The sequence below is a fragment of the Pangasianodon hypophthalmus genome, chromosome 22 (genome assembly GCF_027358585.1).
Source record: "Pangasianodon hypophthalmus isolate fPanHyp1 chromosome 22, fPanHyp1.pri, whole genome shotgun sequence".
Taxonomy (NCBI): domain Eukaryota; kingdom Metazoa; phylum Chordata; class Actinopteri; order Siluriformes; family Pangasiidae; genus Pangasianodon; species Pangasianodon hypophthalmus.
The window spans coordinates 16,336,267-16,361,310 of record NC_069731.1 but is presented as its reverse complement, the minus strand read 5'-3'; the positions used below and the strand labels follow the sequence as shown (position 1 = coordinate 16,361,310).

The 25,044-nt window shown below is 37.8% G+C and overlaps 2 protein-coding genes across 2 annotated transcripts in view; one reads left to right on the top strand and one right to left on the bottom strand.

Annotated features, from left to right (window-relative positions):
* Nucleotides 1-18,885, top strand: LOC113541324 (histone-lysine N-methyltransferase PRDM9). The gene is made up of 10 exons (XM_026938237.3): nucleotides 1-483; nucleotides 4,288-4,379; nucleotides 5,434-5,557; nucleotides 5,644-5,760; nucleotides 5,865-5,975; nucleotides 6,059-6,169; nucleotides 13,601-13,872; nucleotides 14,274-14,341; nucleotides 14,489-14,679; nucleotides 15,747-18,885. The coding sequence occupies exons 1-10, from the start codon at nucleotides 90-92 to the stop codon at nucleotides 16,790-16,792; spliced, it is 2,526 nt and encodes an 841-aa protein (XP_026794038.3). The 5' UTR covers nucleotides 1-89; the 3' UTR covers nucleotides 16,793-18,885.
* Nucleotides 18,621-25,044, bottom strand: part of LOC113541323 (ferroxidase HEPHL1) — a 19,994-nt gene continuing 13,570 nt past the window's right edge. The window contains exons 10-19 of the mRNA XM_026938236.3: nucleotides 24,865-25,018; nucleotides 24,480-24,692; nucleotides 23,434-23,653; nucleotides 23,172-23,311; nucleotides 21,880-22,005; nucleotides 21,669-21,769; nucleotides 21,254-21,482; nucleotides 20,900-21,039; nucleotides 20,646-20,805; nucleotides 18,621-19,456 (exon numbers count right to left, since the gene is read on the bottom strand). Coding sequence (XP_026794037.3) covers nucleotides 19,389-19,456; nucleotides 20,646-20,805; nucleotides 20,900-21,039; nucleotides 21,254-21,482; nucleotides 21,669-21,769; nucleotides 21,880-22,005; nucleotides 23,172-23,311; nucleotides 23,434-23,653; nucleotides 24,480-24,692; nucleotides 24,865-25,018 — 1,551 coding nt within the window. The 3' untranslated portion in view covers nucleotides 18,621-19,388. The remainder of the gene's footprint in view (nucleotides 19,457-20,645; nucleotides 20,806-20,899; nucleotides 21,040-21,253; nucleotides 21,483-21,668; nucleotides 21,770-21,879; nucleotides 22,006-23,171; nucleotides 23,312-23,433; nucleotides 23,654-24,479; nucleotides 24,693-24,864; nucleotides 25,019-25,044) is intronic.

Here is a 25,044-nt window from a genome sequence, read left to right as displayed (position 1 = left end):
TCACACTTCCGTGTTTACATTCGCCATATAAACGTGGACTCGTGAATAGTAGCGTTTCAAAACATCCGGCGCTGTTGTGGGGGGGAAAAATGGCAGCAAACACAGCGCGCAATCATTGCAGCGTTCCCACATGCACAAACAACTCGAGCAGACAACCGTACTTGAGTTTTCACTCGTTTCCCACCGACGTGCTTGTGAGAAGGAAATGGATCTGTGCTATTCGCCGGGATGAGGGCGAACATTTTAAGATATTAAGAGGCAGCACGTATGTGTGCAGTCAGCATTTCAGAGAGTCTGACTACTCTAAAACAGCAGGTCGTAAACGCCTGAAACATGGAGCTGTGCCGTCCCGGTTTCAGTGGACAAACCCGGCATCTTTTGCACGGCGAAGGTTTTTTGGTAAACTCCGAAAAGCCAGAAGTTTGCGGGGGATCAACTCGGAGAAGCTGCCAGATCACGCGTACGCAGCGGTTCCTCCTCCAGGTACAGGAGCTCATTATAACTCCATCAAGTCACAGGTTTTGTTGCTAATTAGTTTATTCTGACGGTTTTTTTTGCTGCTAGTTAGTTTATTGTGACAGGTTTTTTTTGTTGTTGCTACTTAGTTTATTGGGACAGTTTTTTTGTTGTTGCTAGTTAGTTTATTGTGACAGGTTTTTTGTTGTTGCTACTTAGTTTATTGTGACAGGTTTTTTGTTGTTGCTAGTTAGTTTATTGTGACAGTTTTTTGTTGCTACTTACAGTCAGGTCCATAAATACTGGGACATCGACACAATTCTAACATTTTTGGCTCTATACACCACCACAATGGATTTCAAATGAAACGAACAAGTGTGCTTTAACTGCAGACTGTCAGCTTTAATTTGAGGGTAATGGGACAGAATAATAATCATAAATCAAACTTACACTTTTTAATACTTGGTTGCAAATCCTTTGTAGTCAATTACAGCCCGAAGTCTGGAACGCATAGACATCACCAGACGCTGGGTTTCATCCCTGGTGATGCTCTGCCAGGCCTCTACTGCAACTGTCTTCAGTTCCTGCTTGTTCTTGGGGCATTTTCCCTTCAGTTTTGTCTTCAGCAAGTGAAATGCATGCTCAATCGGATTCAGGTCAGGTGATTGACTTGGCCATTGCATAACAGTCCACTTCTTTCCCTTCAAAAACTCTTTGGTTGCTTTTGCAGTATGCTTTGGGTCATTGTCCATCTGCACTGTGAAGCACCGTCCAATGAGTTCTGAAGCATTTGGCTGAATATGAGCAGATGATATTGCCCGAAACACTTCAGAATTCATCCTGCTGCTTTTGTCAGCAGTCACATCATCAATAAATACAAGAGAACCAGTTCCACTGGCAGCCATACATGCCCACGCCATGACACTACCACCACCATGCTTCACTGATGAGGTGGTATGCTTAGGATCACGAGCAGTTCCGTTCCTTCTCCATACTCTTCTCTTCCCATCACTCTGGTACAAGTTGATCTTGGTCTCATCTGTCCATAGGATGTTGTTCCAGAACTGTGAAGGCTTTTTTAGATGTCGTTTGGCAAACTCTAATCTGGCCTTCCTGTTTTTGAGGCTCACCAATGGTTTACATCTTGTGGTGAACCCTCTGTATTCACTCTAGTGAAGTCTTCTCTTGATTGTTGACTTTGACACACATACACCTACCTCCTGGAGAGTGATCTTGATCTGGCCAACTGTTGTGAAGGGTGTTTTCTTCACCAGGGAAAGAATTCTTCGGTCATCCACCACAGTTGTTTTCCGTGGTCTTCCGGGTCTTTTGGTGTTGCTGAGCTCACCGGTGCGTTCCTTCTTTTTAAGAATGTTCCAAACAGTTGTTTTGGCCACGCCTAATGTTTTTGCTATCTCTCTGATGGGTTTGTTTTGTTTTTTCAGCCTAATGATGGCTTGCTTCACTGATAGTGACAGCTCTTTGGATCTCATCTTGAGAGTTGACAGCAACAGATTCCAAATGCAAATAGCACACTTGAAATGAACTCTGGACCTTTTATCTGCTCATTGTAATTGGGATAATGAGGGAATAACACACACCTGGCCATGGAACAGCTGACAAGCCAATTGTCCCATCACTTTTGGTCCCTTAACAAGTGGAAGGCACATATGCAAACTGTTGTAATTCCTACACCGTTCACCTGATTTGGATTTCGCTCATTCATTATTTCTTATATAATTTATACCATTTATATCATTTAATTTACCATTCCCTTGATTTATTTTTCCATATTTCATTTACACCTCTCTAAAATGCGTCCTAAGCAAGCTGTCACAAAACTCCTCCTCCCTCACGCAATGAATTGTGGGGAATATTAGCTGAGCAATGGTCCACAGATCTACACTTCGAAAATCTAATGGAAATTCATCCTACTACAATCTACTCATTTCATCATACTACCATTTGGGATGCACTTAAAAGTGCTGCAGGAATGAGTCCTAAAACTCCTGTAATCCTGAGCCAGAATCTCTTGTACATCTGTTTTGCACTTGCAATTACTCTAAAGGTTTCTGGAACCAGATATCCATCGTGCATTTCATAAAATAATTGCAATAGATGAACCCATGATACTGTTTTTAGACTGTAACACTGGGTTTTCTATAGCTGATGACACTATAAAATGGTTCATTTTGCCTTGAAAGTTTCATCTGCATAAAGCGAAGGTAACAGCCGTCAAACCCTGTTCCAGATTTTTTTTTGTATAGATTTAAAAATGTTTTATGACTCAATGAACAAGTTGGCATGGAACATTAAGTCTAAGAATACATCTCCTCTTTTGAAAAGAGTACTTTGTTCAATATAACATATCAGTGTTATTATTTCTGCTGAATTTGAAGTTGTGTAATGTAGCCCCCTGTTGTTATTATGTACAACATATGGTTGTACGCTTCTTTGATCAATTTCAATAATATATGTATTGTTATATATTATGAATTAGCATTTTTGCACGAAATCAGTGGGTTTTTGGTTAAATGCCTGAAATAAGGTCTGTGGTTAACACAAGCTCAAGATATCTTCACGTTTCATTCTACGACATAAAAAAATCAGTATTACCCCACTCATGATTTTTTTAAGTGTCTTGAAAAAGGTGGTTGCTAACAAGTGGATAAATGAGACTACAGAGGTTGTCGGAGATATTAAACATCATTACGTCGAACAGGAAAACTCGTCTACTACACGTATAAACAAATGGAGTTTTTTCCAAAATAATGCAACATGGACATTCCCAAAAACGGTGGAGGGCAAATTCATCCACGAAAAGAGCACAGTGGATCCTTATCAGGGAACATGTTTTTAAATAAAGGTTGAAAGAGTTGTCAGAAGCTTAGTGGTGGTGACGTTGAAGCCAAGCGACCATGGTGTAGTTTGTTTATAGCTTAACTTTAGCTTATTACTTCTGGCGATTATAATTAGGCTTCAAAATTCATAAAAGTTGTGTTCATTTGTGAAGGTTATCTTGATGAACAAAACGTGTAATTTTCTGCCGTAATCCAAAAGCCAGTGGTAAAATGGGGTTGGCCTAAAAATACATCATCCTTGCAGCACTCTATCAGAATCTAGGGCACTATTTTTGACGGGTGGTAGGTGAATTGGGACGCAGCACTGGACATCATAAAATATAGGAAGACATTTCATAGTCAACACTTGTGTAACAGCACTAAAGATACTGCATTTTCCTCATAAACTCTGCAGAAAAGCAAATGTCATGTCCATAAATGCAAGTTCAAACATGAAACCCAATTTCAAAGTGTTTATGAAAGAAATGAAATGTTATATTACATCACCACTATCCCTAAACACAAAAAGCACTTAAAACTTTAATAGGCTGCTCAGAGAATAAATGTTTTTTTGTTTGAACTGTTAGTGACAACAGTAAGATTATGCATTTTGTTGTTCTTTTTTTTTTTTTAATAATTTTATAAATACCTGATATGACGACAGTTGCTGTGAGAAAGGTCTATTAGATTAGTATTGTAATAATAATAATAATGATAATAATAATAATACTGTAAATCCCTTTGATAGGGATTTACAGTGACACAGATCTGATTTTGAGGTGGTTAAATACTTTCTGTTTATAAGATAAGTGAAACATTTATTGTAGAATTAAAACAAAAACATAAATGAATAAATACTATGCTATTTAAGCATAAAAATGCACTTTCCTTGACATATTATCAGACTCATGAATACTGAAAGTCTAATTATACTGATGCTTTCATTTCTTAGTAGTTATGGTTATGATTTTTTTGCACTTTTCCCCCTCAGAATCACAGCCCTTTAGACCTTGTTTAATGGAGTCAGAAGAGAGAACATTAAATTCATTCAGAACACCTCTACACACTCCTCCTCACTCACAGGTAAAAGTTTGTAAATGTAACATTCTTTCTTCTATTCCTTCTTTTTTTCTGTTTAAACTTTTAAAACTTTAAAGACCAAGTGTTGGGACAGATATTAAAACTTGTTTGATATTCAGGGTTATTTGTTTTCATACCACAGCTAATGAATTTTAAGTTCTGATTGGCGCTAGTTAATTTTCTATAACAGCAGCTCTGACAGTAGTTCAAGCTGTAATTTAAATCACAGGTTTACATTAATGCGCTAGTTCCTATCCATGATTGTTACTGTAGTAACGTCTAATTAACATAATCTAAAGCTAATAATAAGCTTTAACAATCAGTAAGTTTTCTATCATGAAACAAGTCTAAAGACAGGAGACAGAGGACATTACGCCTTCCGGTTTCTCTGTAACACGAGAAGCTGTGGTTTTTTTGTCTTATTAACTTCAACAGAGAGGGAAGAAAAAAAAGTTGGTGAGGGTAGGACTGTTTATAGTGATAACAGAAACCTGCTTTATGTGCCACAACATTAAACAACTATAAATGGATAAAAAGTACAATAGGAAGCTCATTTAATAAATAAAAAATTGTACTCATTGGCAAATGGCTGTGGTATAAGAGGAATAACTTGCTGTGCAGTTATTGGAAAATAATCAACATAGTTAGCTTCTGCATTACACCATACCATTATTAATTTTCTAATAACAAAATGCACCCAGGTGTTTTAATCATTATTTAGTAACTTTTGCATGTTCTTATGTTATGTTCTTATGAACGGTCCGTCATTAAAGAGGTGTGAGTAGCATGGATAAGGTTTGCCAATATGTAATCTGTGTGCTACCTTCTCTAGTTAGTTAACATATGCAATTAAACAGAATTTTCTTTTTATAGTGTTTTTCATAAATGATTGTCTCCAAATAACTTGGTTAGGTGAAATCATACAGTTTTACAGTATCTTACTCTCAAATAGCACCAATACTTTAGTTTGTCCAGTCTAATGTATTTTCTTTCTAGGAAATATTCTGTATTGTCTTCCTACACATATTATAAACTACTGTTGTTCTTTGGTCATTAGCTTTGGCAGGATGCGCAGACAAACGAAGAGTCATCCAGCTCTGAGAAACCTGTCATCCCTGTGGTCCAGCAGAACATAAGAGTCCAGAGAAAGCCCCTAAAAGAGAAAGATGAAGACTACCTTTGTAAGCCAACAGAATGCACTACAGTTATTTTGTGTTATACCTCATTGTGACTTGATCATATTTAAATGCAAATGGTCAACCTTCAGGTGGAGACATATCAAGTTCACTGGGTCACGTCATCCCCATGGACCAACAGAATTCTAGAGGAGCATTTGAGAGGAAAATTGTCAAAGAGGAAGAGTCTGAAGAGGAAGACTACCTCTGTAAGACACCAGAAAACACTATCTTTGCATTTATTTTTGTGTTTTATACTTTGTTTATTTGTACGTGACATGACAATATTTAAATGTAAATGATCAAACTACAGCTGTAGACACATCAAGTTCTGTGGGACATGTGATCCCTGTTGACCAGCAGAATGAAGAATTTGTGAGGATCACTGTAAAAGAGGAAGAACTTGAAGATGAAGACTACCAGTGTAAGACAACAGAATGCACTACCATTATTCTAGTGTTTTATTTAGTGCATAAAAGTATTTAAATGTGAATTATCAAACTTCAGGTGGAGCCATGTTGAACTCAGAGGGAGCTGCCATCCCTGTGGACCAACAGAACAGAGAACTCGAGAGGAACCCTGTAAAAAATGAAGAACCCGAAGATGACCGCTACCTCTGTAAGGCTCTGTAACACTAGTCTACATAACACCATCAGCAATCATATTAAAAAAAATCTAACTAGACTTAAGGTACTGGAAAGTCAGTCCACTCAGGATAATAATAAAAATAATTATTATTATAATAATTATTACTACTACTACTACTACTATTAACACCAATAATTATAGTAATAATAAAAATTGTAATACTATTTTACAAAAGCAGGTCCCTCATATTGTGCATTTTAACAAATGCAGATTTAAAAAAAAAAATTTAAGTACCTGAAGCTTATGGATGCTTGGTATAAGAGTTATGCCAAAAAAAAGTCGCTCAAATTCCATAAAATAACTACAAAGAAAAAAAAATCTCGAAGGTGTTTTCATGTTTTTATATATTTATTTATTTATTTATTAAAAAGATGGCCAAGACTAGGGATGCATCAGTACCGGTACTGGTATCGGGTATCCCTCAGATACTGTGCTAATTTACTCCTACATAAAAAAAAAAAAAAAAAAAAAAAAAACATTAAAAAAATGCTTTGATACCAACATCTGATGTCATATGATACTACTGTTGCTTTAAGCCTAGTGTACATTGTTGTGCGAATGAAAAGACGACATGAAATGTCAGCAGTCTGGACAGTTGTCGTGATTGATGGCAATCAAAGCAAAGCAGACTGCAAACTGTGCTCTGTGGAAATATCAAGAGAATGAACTACAGCATCTTCCTGCAATACAAGTAACCTGATATAAAATCTTTAGGCTGTTTAAACAGTATCCTTAACTGAGAGGTTGCGAGGGGGACTGACCTGAGTATGCAGAGCAATATCTGCGAGCTTGGTCATTAAAATGACAGCAAGGTGCTGTGATTTGTGCGCACATATACAGTAGGTATTCACAAGCATGCAGCAGTGAAGTGAGTGTGCAGCGAAACTGTCACATATCAGAGCACTTCAGGTTTGTGTCTACACTTTTGTTTTCACTCACTTACCAACGTCTACACTTGTGAGTCAAGCTGCAGTTCATGGCACCTTGCGCTAATTTCTCGCTGATACTGCTCTGGGCACTCTATATTAAAGATACTGTTTTTAAATGCCATAACATCATAAATGTAAAACTCAGCATGAGGAGTTTATTGCTAGCAGGAAACAGCAACAATTAACATAAACAGAGCTAAATAAAATATTTACATAAGGTACTCGTATCTGTATCGAGTACTGAAAAATATACTCATACTCAGTCAAAAGAAAAGATATCGATGCATCCCTAAAGAAGATAAAGGAAACTCCCAAGGGCACATTATGCATCTGTGTGTGTTTTTGCTGGTGCAGGTTATTTTAGAGACAATGAGATATGAGATACAGTTATAATGAGGTATGAAAACAATGAGAATGCGTATAAACATCAGGTGTATGCCAGATTGAATCGATTGCTGTGCATAGAGGTTGTGTAAAAGAGAGTGGATTCCAGTCTGGTTTTAGGAACCAACGCAAGGAGACCTGAGAAACTAAGATATCAGGTGGAAGTGTCTGAACAGAAAACTGCTATCACTAATGTAGCTCCACAAATACAACAAATAGAAACAAATAAAATCACTGTAAAAGGATGCACTGCATGAAAAGAAGCATGTTCTGAAAAAAATGGAGAGCTAGTAATCACCCACTTAACTTCATATTTAAAAGATTTATGGTGGAATGGACAGAATCAGGTCACGTAGAACTATAGACTTCCAAACCTCACGTCTGAGGACATAGTGGATCGAGCTTTTGAAATTTCATGGAAATTCCTGGCTGACAAGCAGTTTCTCTCTAATGGCTGTTTTACTGTGGGCGCTTTCACTTCTTAATGATTTGGCTTATGGCCTGGGATGGTGATGGAAATTTGCTTTGTTCTCAGAGCATAGGAGCAAAAGGAAGACATCGCAGAAACCTGTTTTACTTTATCATTGGCTATGGCAACATTGTTGTACAGCAAACGGGCTAAAATAAAATCCTACTGTGCAAAGGGCGCAAAGCAAATTTAATACGTGGGGTTGCTAGCGGACATGTAAATATATCTCCGGTTACCAAGACGTGATTCATTCAGTTTTAACAGACGCAGATTACAGCTGCTAAGAGTTGTTGAAGCACTTGCATTCCACTGTTTGAAATGTCATTAAGTGGCAGTTAAGCATAACTCAAGTCAAGACAAAATCTGGAAGACCAAGAATATTTTTAGATAGAACTAGCTGAATGCTGAGCAGAAAGGTAAAGCAAAACTTCAGTATGACACTAAAGACCTGGTTTAGCTGACACAGGAGTGGTGTTGCACTATTCTACGCTGCAGCATTGCATGCACAGATATGATCTGCATGGAAGAGTCATCAGAAAGAAACTTCACCTGTGACCTCATCACAAAATTGAAGGCTCACTTATGCTAAACAATATCTAGATAGGACAGAGGCATTTTGGAAACAAGTGCTGTGGACTATGATGTAAAAATAGAACCACAATCATCAAAGTCATGTTTGGATAAAATGTAGGACAATGATTCAAATCATACCTCAAAATACACCGTGAACTACTTTAAGAAACATTCAGAGTCCCCTGAATTGAACATATTTGACAATACGTAGGTTTAAACACGCTATGCATGCAAGATGGCCCCATAATATCAGGGAAGAGTCGGTGAAAATTCATTAACAAGAATAGAAAGACTCCTAGCTGAGTGCAAAAGGTGTTTGCAAGCTGTTGTATTTGCCAGAAGGGTATAAGTACTGACTTAGTAGGATGTCCAAACTTAGCTAATCAAATATAAAGTAACAGTGCATTAATATTTGCACATTTTTTTTTAGAAGAAAAAAGAAAACTTTTGTTTTAAAAATAAGCCAAGTTTTAGATATAAATGTTGTAAAAAATGTTCTTGGGCAACTTGCACCTGCTGTCATTACCTTTGGTTGTGGAGATTTTACAGAACAAGTAGCAATCATGGTGAAAGAGCTTCCTAAAGTTCTCAAGAACAACATTATTTAACAATACTTGAATGGAAAAAGCTACAGAGCCATAGGAAAAAACTTAAACATCCCTGTCAGTAAAATTGGTTTGATAATATACAGGTGGAAAGTGAAAACAACGAATCTTTCTGGACATGTGTGCCGCGCAAGAAATCTTTTGGAACAAAAGGCAAAACAAAAATAGAACTCTTCGGCAGTAATTCAGGTCCCTATATCGATATGGGGCTGCTTCTGTGCAAATCGAAGGGAACGTGAATGGATGTTCAAAGTCAAAACATTGGGCCTCATTTATCAATATTTTAGTAACGTGTGTAAATTTTGTGTAAACCAAACCACACTACAAATTTCCTCCGGCTTTACAAAAGTTTCGGAAAGACTGATTTGCAATAATACGAAACTAGCATGAGGAGGTGTATATGCGATTCCAAAGTATTTAATAGAGATTGCAGTAATCCATGCAAATTATATGATCTGAAGTCGATCAAGTCGAGGTTTACATTAGTTAGTCTTATGCATAAATTTACACATTTAGGAGCACGTGTAGGATGCATACATTTTTTAAAATTTACGGGATTTTGTTAACTTTCTTAACATTGCAATGAAGTCATTTCACTTACTTTTAACATCACAAAGTGTTGTTTTAACAACACATTTTCTTATCCACAATGTAGTTTGGATAGTTTGAAAGAAGAACTATTAGAAGAACTCGCATCTGGAAAGCGGTACAAGCGGAAACATGACATGTGATACAGAAGAGAAGTGTGGATTAGGAGGATGATATTGATCTGGGTCACTTCTCTATTTATTGTGATTGCTGTAGTACTGTGGAAGAGCAACAGGTGATGGATTGTAGTGTGATTTATAAGGAGTTTAATTAACATTTCTTCTAAATCAGATTGCTCGTGCAGAAGGAATTTGGGTACTTCTGCACCGGCGAATAATGAACAAGGTGATGGGACAGCAAGTCCGATCAGCAAGTGCGACCTCCTGAAACAGCTGATCGCTGCTCAGAATAGTATGTCTCGTCAGCTCGCTGCTCTCTCTTCCCAAGTCACTGAGCAGACTTTGCTTCTCAAGGATGTTTTGGATGAGATGCGACAGCAACGAGACCGAAAAGAACCTACAAGTGCACCAAAGAGGATGAATAGAGCATGTAGTGTGGCTATTGCTGTAAGTTCTATTTTTTTTTAAGCTAGGTAATGTTTAAATATTTATTGTTTTTCACATATGATGTACAGAAAGGCGTGCATCCTAATGTCACGTTGGCTGTTTCTGGATGCAAAATCCAAGTGAAATACTGAAACTGACCTTTGGGATAGCTTTACAAGAATATAAATAATTATTTATTTATTTATACAACGAATATAGCAGATCTCCCAGAAGATTGTATGGCTGCTCATGCATGAATCGACAGTTATATTTATGCTGCCATAAAAACAATTTAAGTTTGTTTAATGCACTTAACCCTTATATAATTTTTTTTTTTAAACAGAAAGCTGCAAGACGCCTGCACAATTCAGAAAAGAATCCTGAAAAATATGATCCACAGACTGGGTAAGACTCACTATTTACTTACAGCAACTTGTAACAATCTGTATTTCATGTAATTTTAACTGTAGAGTTACATAATGTAACATAATGTAATAAAATGCAATATCAAAATCAAACAGAATCAACTCCCCACATAATCAGGCAGTCACAACGCATCTGCTTAAAGAGCTCTCTGTGAGTTTTGCAGATGCTGATGCTGAGATTATGAAAGGTAACATTACTTGCAATGGAATTTATCCAGTTCTCATTTTGCTAAACTTTGGAACTTGGAAGCTGACAAAAATACAGTATTTGAATATGAATTTCATATATATTTGAATTATATGTATGTCAAATTAAATAAAATTCTTTTTTTCAGTTGTGTATTTAAGAAATTTGCATTTTTGCACATGTTTTTCTTGTTTTGAACTTGAACTTGTAAGACTTGTTTCTAAGAACATATGATATTTATAATCAGAACAAGTACAAATCTAAATAAAAAAAAAACAAATCTCAAAAATACAGATTTTGTTGTAAATTAGGCATAAGGTGAAGCATCTCAGGCTAAAGTAGATGCTTTCATAGTGGTCAAGCAGTTTTTTTTTTCCTGTTCTACTCCAAATACCTAGTTTTCTACAGCGATTAGAGCATAGTTAGGCTATGCTAACTTGAGCTTGCTGCTAGTTGTTATCTAGCCAAAATTATCTGCTTTCTAAAAATTTAGCTATTTAAGTAGAACATAAAAAACTTTAGATGCATTTACTTCATTATGGTTCATATCTTCTATTGTTGACCCAACTTTATTCCACGTCTCTTCACTTCATGGAAGTGAGCGTAGCAGATAACTGTGATTGGCAACTCTTATTTAAGGTGTATTTAAGGTTCAGATTTTTTTAAATTGTGAAAAAAAACTGTAATGTAGAATGATCTGTTTTCAAAGGAAATCTTAAGGCAAAGTGAAAACAAAAAGAATCTAACTACAGAACACCACAGGGGGAAAAAAAACAATTTAATGTAATGTCTATATAATTCAAACATGCTAAAATTCATATTCATATACTTTTGCCAGCTTCCAAGCTTCCTGTATGTGCATCAAAATGTAAAAATTGCTGCAAGTTTGTCATATTTTTGCATTGGTTTATGCATACAAAGTATTTTTTTCTTTTATAACTAAAAATTCACTTTTCTGTTTAGCGTCCTGCAGGACTTGTTATGAAACTGTAAGGAGAAAGTATAGCTTGGCTCAGTCACAAAAGGCCCAATGGAGATATGCCCTCAAGTTTGCTGCAACAAACAGGCAGAAAAGGAAACGAGTATGTTAAAGAATTGATTATACCATTTGTGTAACGTTATTATTATTGAAAAGTATCTTTAATGTTATCTTATGCAGTTACTGGAGGCAAGGTCAACAGCCATTCAGACCTAAGAGGAAAGAACGCTGTGGCAGACAGCAGCGGTGGACGTCATGTCTGATGAGGAGGATGCTGGTGTTGACAGGAGGCCAGTGTGAATAGGAAGACTTCCATTCCTGAGGAGTCACATGCTATCTGAACTGTGCCGGGAACTGTGCCGGGAACTGCAATGGAGACTGGAGGCTGACTCTCACTATGCTGCTACATATCACTGTTGTATAGTAGAAGCATAGACTGCTGCAAATATTTTGCCTTTTGTAAATTGTATTAAACAGTGTCTTTATTTTTGGTTTATACTGTGATTTCTACCCCTAATAAAAGAATAAAACATTTACTGTTATTATTATTGAGCATATGACCAATCAAATCACTCCTTGGTGAACCAGTGAGCATGTGGTTGTTTAGGGTTTGTGCCAGGTTAATCCTATACACATATACTGTATATCATATACACTATATGGCCAAAAGTATGTGGACACCTGGCCATCACACCCATATGTGGTTCTTCCCCAAACTGTTGTCACAAAGTTGAAAGAATGTCTTTGTATGCTGTAGCATTATTGTTTCTTTTTACTTGAACTAAAAGGCCAAGTTCCAGCATGACAAAAAAAAAAAAAACAGACCCATAAAGACAAGGTTTGCCAAGTTGGTGTAGAAGCACTTGAGTGGCCTGCACAAAGCCCTGAACTCAACCCCACTGAACACTTTATGATAAACTGGATTGCTGAGTGCATGCCAGGACTCACTAATGCTCTTGGGTCTGAATAAACACAAATCCCCATAGTTGCGCTCCACAATCTGGTGGAAAGCCATCTAATAAGAGTGAAGGGTAAAGGGGGACTAAATCTGGAATGGGATGTTCAATAAGCACATAATGTATGCTTGTGATTAGATGGGTGTCCACATCCATTCAGCCATATAGTGTATCTTCTGGGAGGTCTGCCATATTGGTTGATTGCCATCATATGAATGAATAATTAAATGTATTCATAGTGTGCTGTCCTGAACTTCAGTTTTTTTAGTTGGATTTTGCATCTGCATACATACACTGGTATGGGTCCCAATATGGCTGTTTTCACACAGTTACTGGTATGACTTTATTCATGCAGCGTTACTGGTCCTGATATGGGGATTTTCATACGGTGATGGATGTAAACCTTCTGCTCTTTAGGGCATGCCAGCAATGCACATATTATTCCTGTGGAGCAATTCCAAATATTTCTTTCCTTGAGTTTTTGATCAGAAAACCAAATAGTGCCACTTTCACTTTCAATAAATTTAAAATATGAAAAACTATTCTCAGAATGAGCTATTCATAAAATGATAATGAATACAAATCTGTTATCATGTAAGTCCTTCAGAAAAACAAACATGGCATGTTTGACTCAGTCACTCTTAGGGTTAGACGCTGATCAATAAAAGCATAGGAAATGCTCAAAAAGTGACTAATCGTAAACGTCTTAAAAGCCTTAATATTTTGTTTATTTAGCCATCATTTCTTTTCTTTCCTTCCAGTCTGTGAGCACTGCAGAACGTTCTTCATCAACAAATGTGAGCTTCATGGTCCAGCTCTCTTCATCCCTGATACTCCTGTTCCCATGGGGTGCACTGAGCGAGCCAGACAAACCCTGCCCCTTGGTCTGGAGGTTCAGATGTCTGGTATTCCCAACGCAGGACTGGGAGTGTTTAATAAAGGAGAGCCTGTTCCGGTTGGTACTCACTTTGGGCCTTATGAGGGAGACCTGGTGGACAGAGAGGAAGCGATAAACAGTGGATACTCTTGGGTGGTGAGTTGGAATTATTATTTTAAGAATCTTTCTTCAAAATAATTCACCATATCGCAGTTATTATAGCATTTGTCACTTTTATCATGGGTGTACCACAAGGCTTCTGAAATTACTCCAGTTTGCATGTATTGCATCACGTGGCTTCATATTGTTCCAGATGATGATTAGACAATAAAGTGGAGGACATTCCTGGGACAACGTATTAATTTTGTCTTCATAAACCTTTAATAAATCCATATTTCCATGGACCATTATACTTTATCCTAAAGAATTATTTAATGTAAATGTATCAGCAGTTAATGCAAAGGTGTCCAGGTAAACGTTACTCACTGCATGGCTGCAGTCATCCATAATTTCAGTTTGTGCTCTTGTAAAATGTAAAAAAATATTTTTTTTTACAGATATACAGGAGCACTGGATGTGAGGAATACATAGATGGCAAGAGAGAATTGTGTTCTAACTGGATGAGGTAAGAAAATTATGGACTTTGATTATGTTGTTCTTTATTCTGGGTTAAACCTGTGTCTTCCTGTGGGTCTTCCTTCTCTTATTCTGGTTCTCTTGTTCTTTTTTTTCCTTTATCACGCTCTCTTTGTTCATCTTTTCATTCTCTCAGGTATGTGAATTGTGCTCGTAATGGTGAAAACCACAACCTTGTGGCGTTTCAGTATCATGGTGGGATTCTGTACCGTTGCTGTCGACCCATCAATCCAGGACAGGAGCTTTTGGTGTGGTATGAAGAGGAGTACGCCAGACGCCTCGGCCTTGTGTTCGACTACTTCTGGAACATAAAGAGCTCCGCAAATGGTTATGTCCACAAAAAGTTTTTATTATTTATTAAACTTTAATTATATTGGCAAAGGTTTAGCTTTTTGTGCTGCTGTATTTCTGACCAATGAATGAATGAGCGTGTTTTCAGTAATACACACCCCTGAGCTGACTTTTAGTTTGTTAAATTATGTGCAGTGTGAAACCAAAAGAAGTACCAAACGACCCAAGAGTACCAATTTTGCTCTGATTTGGACTCGGCAGACGGACCAATAGGTGTGAAAGCACCCTAAGAACGACTTGGACTGTCGTTCATGCAAAACTTTTGAACCTTCTTCATTTTTTTATGTTTACGAATGAAAACTGCCTTCTTTATTGAGAAAACAGGTTTTCAGTGGTGCTGTAATCTGGAGACTGAGCTGGCCACTGCCGATTAACGCAGGAAGCCACAAGAGGGTGTGCACTCCAGCAATTTTATCACTGTTAAGTGTGTGATGCAAAGCAGAGTGCCTAAAAAAAATCCTCTTTATCTGTGATAAAATCACTGTAACACATGCTCTCGAGAGGCTCACTGCTTTTATAAAATGGCCACGAAAATATGCTAAAATCCAGCATTGAATAAATAATTTAACGTGTTATTAATAATATTTGATAAACAATTGTTCTGCCATACAGGGTAGTGTGGTAACAGTAAGATTTTGTTGCTAAGCAACATAATGGGCAAAGATTTTGGTAATTTATAGACAGAACATGGCATAAGTCTAAGTTTATTAGTTTAGTCTAGTATAAGTTTATTGGTTTAAAACCATTAATATACAATTCAGTTATTGTGATTTGGTCACAGGTGTGTGTACATACTGAGAATTTTACAATGATATCAAATTCAGGACATCCAATCAAATTTTAGATTTATAAAATTGGTTTTGTGTTCCCGAGACTGATATACGGAAGTATGATATACGGGAGTCTTATCTCAGCCTCTTTTCCTAGAATATTATAGAATACTGAAAAGAATATTCAGCATAATAGAATAATAGAATATTGTTCTATGTATTTGTTGCATTTTACATTTAGTTTCTAATGCTTTATTTCACTCTCTGTTCCAGAAAAAAGCAATTCCCTTTCGCAAGTCTTCTCCTGCTCCTGGTGTCCACTTGTATATACATCTGAAATTGACCTCGATGAACACATCAAGAGATGCCACTGTGAGGAACTCGAGATGCTGCAGAAAACAAGCTCTTCTAGCCAGCAAACATCTTCTGATACTCTGTGCGTTCATACCTCAGGCACCCAAATACAGAAGAAAGTCTTCCAGTGCTCACATTGTGAAAAGAGTTTTTCTCACCTGAGTAATTTCCAAATACACACACGTGTTCACACCGGAGAGAAGCCGTATCAGTGTTCGGAGTGCGGGAAAAGTTTTGCACAGCAGAATAATCTTCAGTCACATCGACGCATTCACACAGGCGAGAAGCCGTATCAGTGTTCGCAGTGCGGGAAGAGTTTTAATCGAGAGGATAACCTCCGAATTCACCGGCGCATCCACACAGGAGAGAAACCGTATCACTGTGGAATGTGTACGAAGAGTTTTGCTCACCGGAGCGCTCTTCAAATACACCACCGTGTCCACACAGGAGAGAAGCCGTATCAGTGTTCACAGTGCGCAAAGAGTTTTTCTCAGCTGACTCATCTCCAGCAGCACAAGCTCACACACAGCAGGGAAAAGCCGTACCAGTGTTTAAGCTGTAGGAAGTGTTTTACTCAGCAATGTTATCTCCAAGCACACCAGCGCATTCACACGGGAGAGAAGCCGTATTGCTGTACGCAGTGCGGGAAGAGTTTTACTCACCAGAGCACCCTGCGGCGACACGGCCGCGTTCACACTGGAGAGAAGCCCTATCACTGCTCGCACTGCGAAAAGAGTTTTTCTCACAAGAGCACTTTCCAAATACACCAGCGTACTCACACAGGAGAGAAGCCGTGTGAGTGTTCGGAGTGCGGGAAGCGTTTTACGCACCAGCAAGCCCTGCTACTACACCAGCGCACGCACACAGGAGAGAAGCCGTATCATTGCTCGCAGTGCGAGAAGAGTTTTCGTAACCAGAGTCATCTCCAACGACACCAGCGCACTCACACAGGAGAAAAGCCATAGTAATGCTCACAGTGTGGGCGGAGCTTCTGTTATGCAAGTACATTTAAAACACACAAGTGCGTTGGAATTATTCTGTCAGCTCTTCCATAGTGAATTACGAATCATGAAATCAAATATCAAACTACTCTTTTTGTAGGCAAAACTACGGAAGCCCTAAGAGGCCATGCATTATTTTTCTTGTTTTATTGTGATCTCGACTTAATTTTCTCGTGATCTCGACATAACAAAAATCGTTTTCTCGTGATCTCGAACATAACAAAAGTTGTTTTCTCGTGATCTTGTTATAACAAAAAGCTGTTTTCTCACGATAATTTTATCACGAGAAAATCTCGCGCCTTATGAATGGGACTGGTGTTGCATGCACGTTGGCGTCTTTGCTATCGCCATCATAAATTTAATAATTTCCCGCTGTAGAGATGGACTTTATCTCCGCGTTAAGAGAGAGAGGTGTAGACCTGACAACCTCCTTCTCAACCTCCGTAGGTTTTATTATTTTTTTAAGCGTTTGTAGTTATTCAGTTGACATGGAGGTGCAGCAGGTAGCATCGCCACCTCTCAGCTCCAGGGTTCCCGGTTTGATCCTGAGCTCAGGTTACTGTATGTGAGGACTTTCTGTGTTCTTCTCATGTCTGTGTGGGTTTCTTTGCGTGTTCTCTAGTCACTTCTCATCTTCCAGAAACATGCCAGTTGCTAGATGCTAGATGGATTGGTGCAAGTGACCCCACGTTTGTCTTTGCAGAAAGTATTAAAAACATATCCATGTTATTTTAATTACTTAAAATTGCATGTCATATAAAATTTGACCTTTTCTTCATATCACTTGCATTAAAAAGTAAACTCCCAAAACCCGGATAAGTCAGGGTTGCCAGGTCTTAGCAAAATGTCCAGCCAATCACGTCTCAAAAAACGCACAAAAGGACCTGAAACCAGCCCATTATGGTCATTACAACAGGGAGACAATTTTTTTTTTCTGTGTTGTTGGAAACAAGTTCACTGTGGTGTGCACGGATTTTTGATTTCCACAACATGCCTTTTTGTCATCACCTGGCATGGACATTATCCACTTCATATTTAAGACCGTGATACTTGAGGGACTACATAAAGGTGCTTTAACACGTAATTCAAAGGGAAATGCTGCTGCCATTTTTGTCACAACTTCCAAAGTTGAAAACAGTACGTTTTCAGAAGAGCTTTTTTTTTTCTACCATCCAATCAGGTCGCAAGTTGGGGAGTAAGCGAGAACAATAAAGTCTGGTTAAAAAAAAAAAATCCTGTTAGTGAGTGAATATATAAGTAACTCTATGAAAATATTTCATAGCCAATATTCCAACATTGTAATTAATATTGGAATTAATACTCTCTTTAACTGTGGTTGCTCCAGTCAAGTCACACAAACAGCACCAGTTTTCTTGAGTTTCTCCCTCCAAAGCCAGAGTGAAAGCAATCAACCTCCCTGTCACCTCCTAATCTTTATTTCATCTTTACTGCCAATAATAATAATTCTACACAGCAAGCTAAAACACCTCAGTCTAGCCCTAACTTGGTTTTTAAACTGTAGTACTGTTGGGCTTTGGAAGAAAAGAGGCAGAGGAAAATAAAATTGGACGTAAACAGAAATGTTGCCTTGCATGAGTGATATTTTGAGTAATCAGTTTTTGTTTTGTGGAAACCTGAATGAATTCATCGGAACGTATACGGATATAGCAGAAATGCTTGTACTAAAAATACTGAAGATATGAGAACACAAGATGGAGTAGTTTGTCACCTAACATAGTTTAGCACTTTGCATCGTCATTTTGTGAGTGGAACATAATCAAACACCCAGTACTGAATAGTGAAGAATGTTTATTATTATATACTTCTCACATTTAACACTTTCAAGAGCAAAGGCATCAGTGTGTGTGCAAATCTATGTGCAAATCTAATCAGAGGTTGAGGAGTAACACTGCTATAACCAAAAAACAACTCACTGCGTTACAAACTCATAATGTACTGTATATGTGCGTGAATAGGAGTCTGAAATTTTTTGTTTCCACTACTCACTCAACCTCCTTAGGGTTTTTTTTCTTTCCTTTTTTTTTTTTTTTCTTCTTTTTTTATAAACCCTAAGCATCTCAAGTTGAGTCAGCAAATTCAGTTCAGTGCACCACTATGCTTGTGGCATGGGAAATAAAGAGCACAGCAGTCTGCTTAGTTAGCTTAATCATTCCAGTGTACATGGAAAAAAAACATTGTAGATATATTTCAAAATCCACTTTACAGTTATCAGTTTAATTATAAAGCTCACAATTTATTTAGTATATTTGCTGAACCTTGAAATTACGTTCTGGATATGCCACTGTTCTTGCTTGTTCCCATTCATTTAAATAAAAAAAATGAAAAATACTACACCTGTAAACATGCAGAGGAAAAAAGTACTTAAGGCCTTCTCCTTGTTTTTGCCAACTGGTCATAAATGTAGAATGCAATTTGTTCATTAAATACGAGTTCATGTCTAGTGCATTCATGTGTTGTGTACTTTTCTGCCTCCCTCTCGTCTCACAGTTTGGAGTGTGGTAAATTCTGATTGGTCTCCAGAAACATCTCCTCTTCTGAGTCACTGGAGCCAGAACACCAGTGTGATGAATAGCAGCATTTGTGGAACACTCTGTAAATATGTGCAGCCTGAAAAACAGTGGATGTTTTGAATAATTTAAAAAAATTACAACATGATATCCATATAAGTAACCAAGGGAAAAAAGATAAGTGCATCATTTTGTGGCATATTACAGAAATGAACCTACAATTTCCCCTAGGGTATACTTTAATAAATAATTAAAGTATAGCCTCATTATTCTAAATGGAAAGGAGCTTGTCTGTGCTTTTAGAATAGCACTCCTTCTTCTAAAAAAGCTATTTTTTCATCAGTACAGCTTGTTGGCATAAATACAGTTTGAGGGTAATTACTATAGGATAAGTATATAATGTAATGGTACAAGTCCTGATTTGTTTATTTAGCTATGTATTAGGGGTGTAATGCAATGCCAATATCTGTATCTGGATTTAAACTTGAAGTGGACGTGGCCTTTATGAACCCTTGATAGAAATGCCAACAAGGTCAGAATGGTGTGCTCAAGCAGTTCTTATTTTTGTTTGTACCTGATTGGTTGGTTCTTGTTCTGTTGGTTCTGTTTCAGTGTCTAGTAGCCTAATTTATACAGCTCTACTCTCAACCAGATGCCTAAGTGAACGTGGCAAGCTTTCTTAAAACTTTGAATAGTGCACCTCCTATTTGTGTCTGTATTTGTACCTGTTTAGAGCGTATGATCTGTGCATTCAAATTAATGTAATCATGTTTGGTTTACATCCCTACTGTGTATTTTTATTTTCCAGATAGTGTTGTTGCTGCCCGGTTATTCACTCGTTCTCAACAGAAACCGCTTTATCCTGGTCAGGTTTGCGGTGGATCCGGAAGTTATCCCAGGAACACTGGTCTTGAGTTGGGATTACACCCTGGATGGGATGCCAGTCCATCTTAAGGCTTTATTAAATGTAAATTGGCTAATTGAAAAAAGTCTAATCGTTGGCTTACTTCTAAATCTTGAGTTGATTTAGAGATAACATTAGCCAGCTTAAAACTTTTTGTTTTATTAAACAGATTTTTTTAAATACAGTATTATATATTAAAAGTTCTCTTGTTAAGACAAAAATAAACATCACAGTGAAACATCTATGCTACACTCTATTGATTTCTGCTGGTTCTAGCATTACAAATCTTGAAAGCCTTAATCTTGCCAATAATACCACTATCTCAGAAGATTTCCCAGACCAGGCCTATATTTAATAACACATCCAATACTTTTGTAATTCTAACCGTCACTGGCGATGGTGAAGGTCGTCTCCATGCCCGCATGGATGTGGTCTGTCACATGGCAGTGAAGGAGCCACGTTCCAGGAGTTCCAGCTACCAGTTCCACAGTCTTAAATGTTCCAGGGAACAAGTCATACACGTCAGCTCTGTGGGGGTAATCCGTCTGAGAGAGGAGAGAAGAGATATAAATTACAGAGTCGACACTAAAAAGTTGTGTAGTGTACATAAAACATCGATATAATTACATAAATGTGTACCTTGTATATGAAGCTCTGAGCGTGAAAGTGCACTGTGTGCATATCTATCTCGTTTCCCAGCCCCATTAAATACCACTCAGTCCGATCTCCTTGCCACATCGTCAATCCAGGCAGGTTAGCATACAGCTTTCCATTAATACCTGATCAGCACATTGAGAAAAGGATATCAGAAATAATTTCATTTCGATTTGTGTAGCGCTTTTATATACAATATACGTAAAGCAGCTTTAGCGAATTCCGAATGCAGATCCCTAACGAGCAAGCCAGAGGTGACAGCGGCAAGAAAAACACTTCCTGAGGCTTTGTAAATAGGGTTTATAATATCAGTTGAATGCACAGACAAAAGTGACTAACCGTGCATCATGTTACTCTCCATAAATCCCTCATCGTCTTTGTCAAAAGTGTCTAGGGTCTTGTTCAGGTATGTTTGTATATTGTCCTCCAGATACCAGGATTCATTCTCATCGAACACCATGAAGAGCAGAGCGAATTCTTTATCCACATCTGTTCGTTTTCGGTTGGCTTTGTCTAGAGTCCCTTTACGACACACTACCAACGGTCCAACCAGGCCACTCGCCAAGTCCTGTCCCAGTCCACCAGACACAACAAAAATCAGACAAACAGCAACATGCATTATTTTCCCTTTAATGGAAAGAACACACACATTTAAAACACGCAATGCGTCAAAAGCAAGCTAGCACTCTCCAGACACAGTGTTAATAACACTATAGCAAATAAGCATACAGTGTTAATCAAGGTTGCGTCGTACCTTGATGAAGTCAGCTGATGAGTAATAGGCAAAGGTTATGCAGTTGGGCTCACTGCGTCCAGGACCTGAACGGATAGTCCAGTTATACCTCATCACGTTATCTAGAACACACACACACACTCTGTTATTTAGCATGTAAAGTACATTGCATAATAAACCACACAAACGTGTGCACAGTGTATCAGAGAATATCATTTGTCTTCAGGGGTACCTGGAGAAACAGGTGTGTTTTTCTCACTGGCCTTCACACCATGAGCATGAATTGAATATGGCTTTGATGCCTTATTCTTAAACACAACCTGGACCCTCTCACCAACCTCCACCCTGAGAATGGGACCTGCAAAAAAAAAAAAAAAAAAACACTCTCAGAAATAAAAGTACCAAACTTTGCTTGTACTTTGTTGCTGAGGTTATGCCATCAAGGCTACATCTTTATACCCCGGACGGTGCATGTGGTATACCTTCAAAGTAGCTTTTAGGGTAAAGCTCTGTAAGGAGGTCCTTTAGGTTCACTTATGTACCTTTAATTATTTGTAAAGGTGGGGACCTGGAGGACTATTGGTTAGGCCTCGGTGCTCTCACTGCCGTGGCCTGGGTTCGATTCCCTGCCAGGGAACCGACCCCAGCCTCTGGGGTTGCACAAGACAGTGCACTTCCAGTGCCGGGCCCAAGCCCAAGTAAAATTAGGGAGGGATGCGTCAGGAAGGGCATTCGGCATAAAAATAGACTTAATAATCATGGTTTATTATAATAATAGGAAATACCAGATATATTTGACTATATTCAAGGTATTTCCACTTCCTGAAATGTCATTTTTTTGCAGTGTGTTTGGATTAAGTCCAAAATCTAATGAGTCCACGTGCTGGTTACAATAATAATTGCAAATAATTACAAATTACACCACTAGGGGTGGACGCATAAAAAATGAGTGTCTCCAAAATTACGACAAGGTAACGTTATAATTTCATCATAAACCATAAAGATTACGAGTGATATTTACAGTATATACAGTACATACAGCATTGTTTCCTGTTGCTGATATTCATCTCAGATTTACATTTTTACATCCATGTTAACCAACCATCTTCATTATTATTATTATTATTATTATTATTATTATTGTTATTATTATTATTATCATTATTATTATTATCATTATTATTAAGTTGATTAGGTTGAATCCCAGATTGGGTACTCACTACATACAGTATAATGGTATTGTAGTAAGTATGACAAAAAATTATATGTATTTATTCAAGTTCTTTTTCCCTATATCATTTGAAAAAAAAAAATCAGGAACACAAGTTTAACTAATGTTAGGTGACTGAAAGTAGAGTAGTAACATCTTAATATTTTCATATGATTTTTTTTTTGCTTTTGAGTAAACATTTAAAACATTCAAAAAGTATTCACGACACAATGCTTTTATTAAACCTAAAGAGTAAAGACTGCAGCCATGGTGACACTTAACCACTTTTAAGCACTTAAAAGTGTGTATTGTACCCAGAATGCCTAGATGCTCTTCATCAGGACCTCTGGACTTCATGTGTGTAAAGGTGTCGTCTGTGTACTGGTGGTACACCACCTTTTTGTATTCGGGGCCAATCCGGTTCTCAGATTTATTGAGAAAGACGTTCCCAGGACTGAGAGGGATAAAGAAAAACAGAGAAATATCAAATAAACACTTTGTGTACAGATGTGAGACATTTGTATAGTATTTCGTGTGTATTCAGCTCTGAAGGTGTTACCAGTGACCAACACTGACCTGTCACGTAGAGTAGTGTGGTGTTTCTCCAACTCCCACGTCCGGTTTGGGGCGTAGTTCCACTCCACTTCTTCAGCAGCCAAGTAGAAATACACATCGGGCTCAAACGTCGTAACCTCCGATCCAGAGTTCTTGCTTGGTGTGCAGGGTTTGACTGTGTACAGCTGGAGCATGCCACCACGGTAGTGATCAGTTGTACGACAGCTCAGCTCAAAAACACCTAGAGTCAAAGAGCAAAGTCACAATATGTCAGCAGATTAGAATAAATTGATGAAGATGTCATTTAAATTCAGGAAGAAAAGCATATATACGTAATATCGACGTGATCCTTTTAAAGCCTGATTTACTCTGTGCAATTTCAGCAGCCCTTTAAGATTATTACTTGTCACACTGTGAGTTGATTCCAATAAAATCTTGGCATAAATGCATGACATGTTGCATGATGAAACTGCCAAAAGTTCTGCTTTTCTTGAGGTAGTTACACTTCTTGATGATTAACTAATCGTGTGCATTTCATCAGTAACACCTGGCTGCTAATTACTCTCAATGGTTGTGGAAGTAGGAAGGGTGTACTTATTTTTCCCCTACCTGGTTTCTGAATGCTGGTTTACTTTTTGGGAAAAAATGACTACATATTCTTGTTTTTTTGTTGTAACCTGATCTTATTTTTTTGTTCATTGAAGTTGGTAAGGACCACACGATTGTTATTTAGGCGCTGATAAACAAAAACGTAGAACCGAAGGAGGGTGTACTTTCTTTTTCCCATGACTGTACCTCAGGTTTAAATCTGAATACAGATACAGATACGGATACTTGGAGCACTAAACTGATACAGATACAGACAATGGCATTGCATTATGTAAATGTAAACATACTTCTATTCCCTTTTATTTAATTTAAACTACTTTAAATGTTTGTCTTATTAAGAGTTTGTCATGCTTTTGTTAATTATTACGCTATCATAAACAGCATTTCATTATTTTCATTTAATCTTCTAGATATTTTTGGGCTGTTTTTTTAAAATGTAAGACTCTAGACTAGATTACCGTTGTTGTCTGGTCTCATGGAGACAGTGACACTGGTGTGAGGAAATAGGCTAAGTGTGTCGTGTGTAGTGCCGTCCCGCTGAAACGTGTTTCCCTGGAAATAAACGCCGTGGAGATCCACCTCTGTGCCCAAGCCCAGCATGTGCCACACAACATGGTCCCCCTCACACAAATCAAGTGCAGGAAGGTTCCCGTACATGAAACCGTTTACACCTGAGAGAGACACACACACACACACACGTGGGAATGGCTTGAACGGAGTAAAGGTAGCTGTGCATTTAGATTGTAACAGATTAAATGAACATGTACAGATATAAATATTATTATTATTATTATTATTATTGTTATTTCATATTTGGTACACACACACAGTGCAAGTGCTTACTGTGCATTTTGTTGCTCTCCTGAAATACTGGGTTTTCTGGGTCTGACTCATCACTACCAAACTCATCAGTGTTCTTCTTTAGATACCAGCTTTCATTCTCATCGATCACAGTGAAGAGTAGGAAAAACTCTTTCTGCACCTCCGACCCTATATGCTGCACAACAAACAAATACACACACA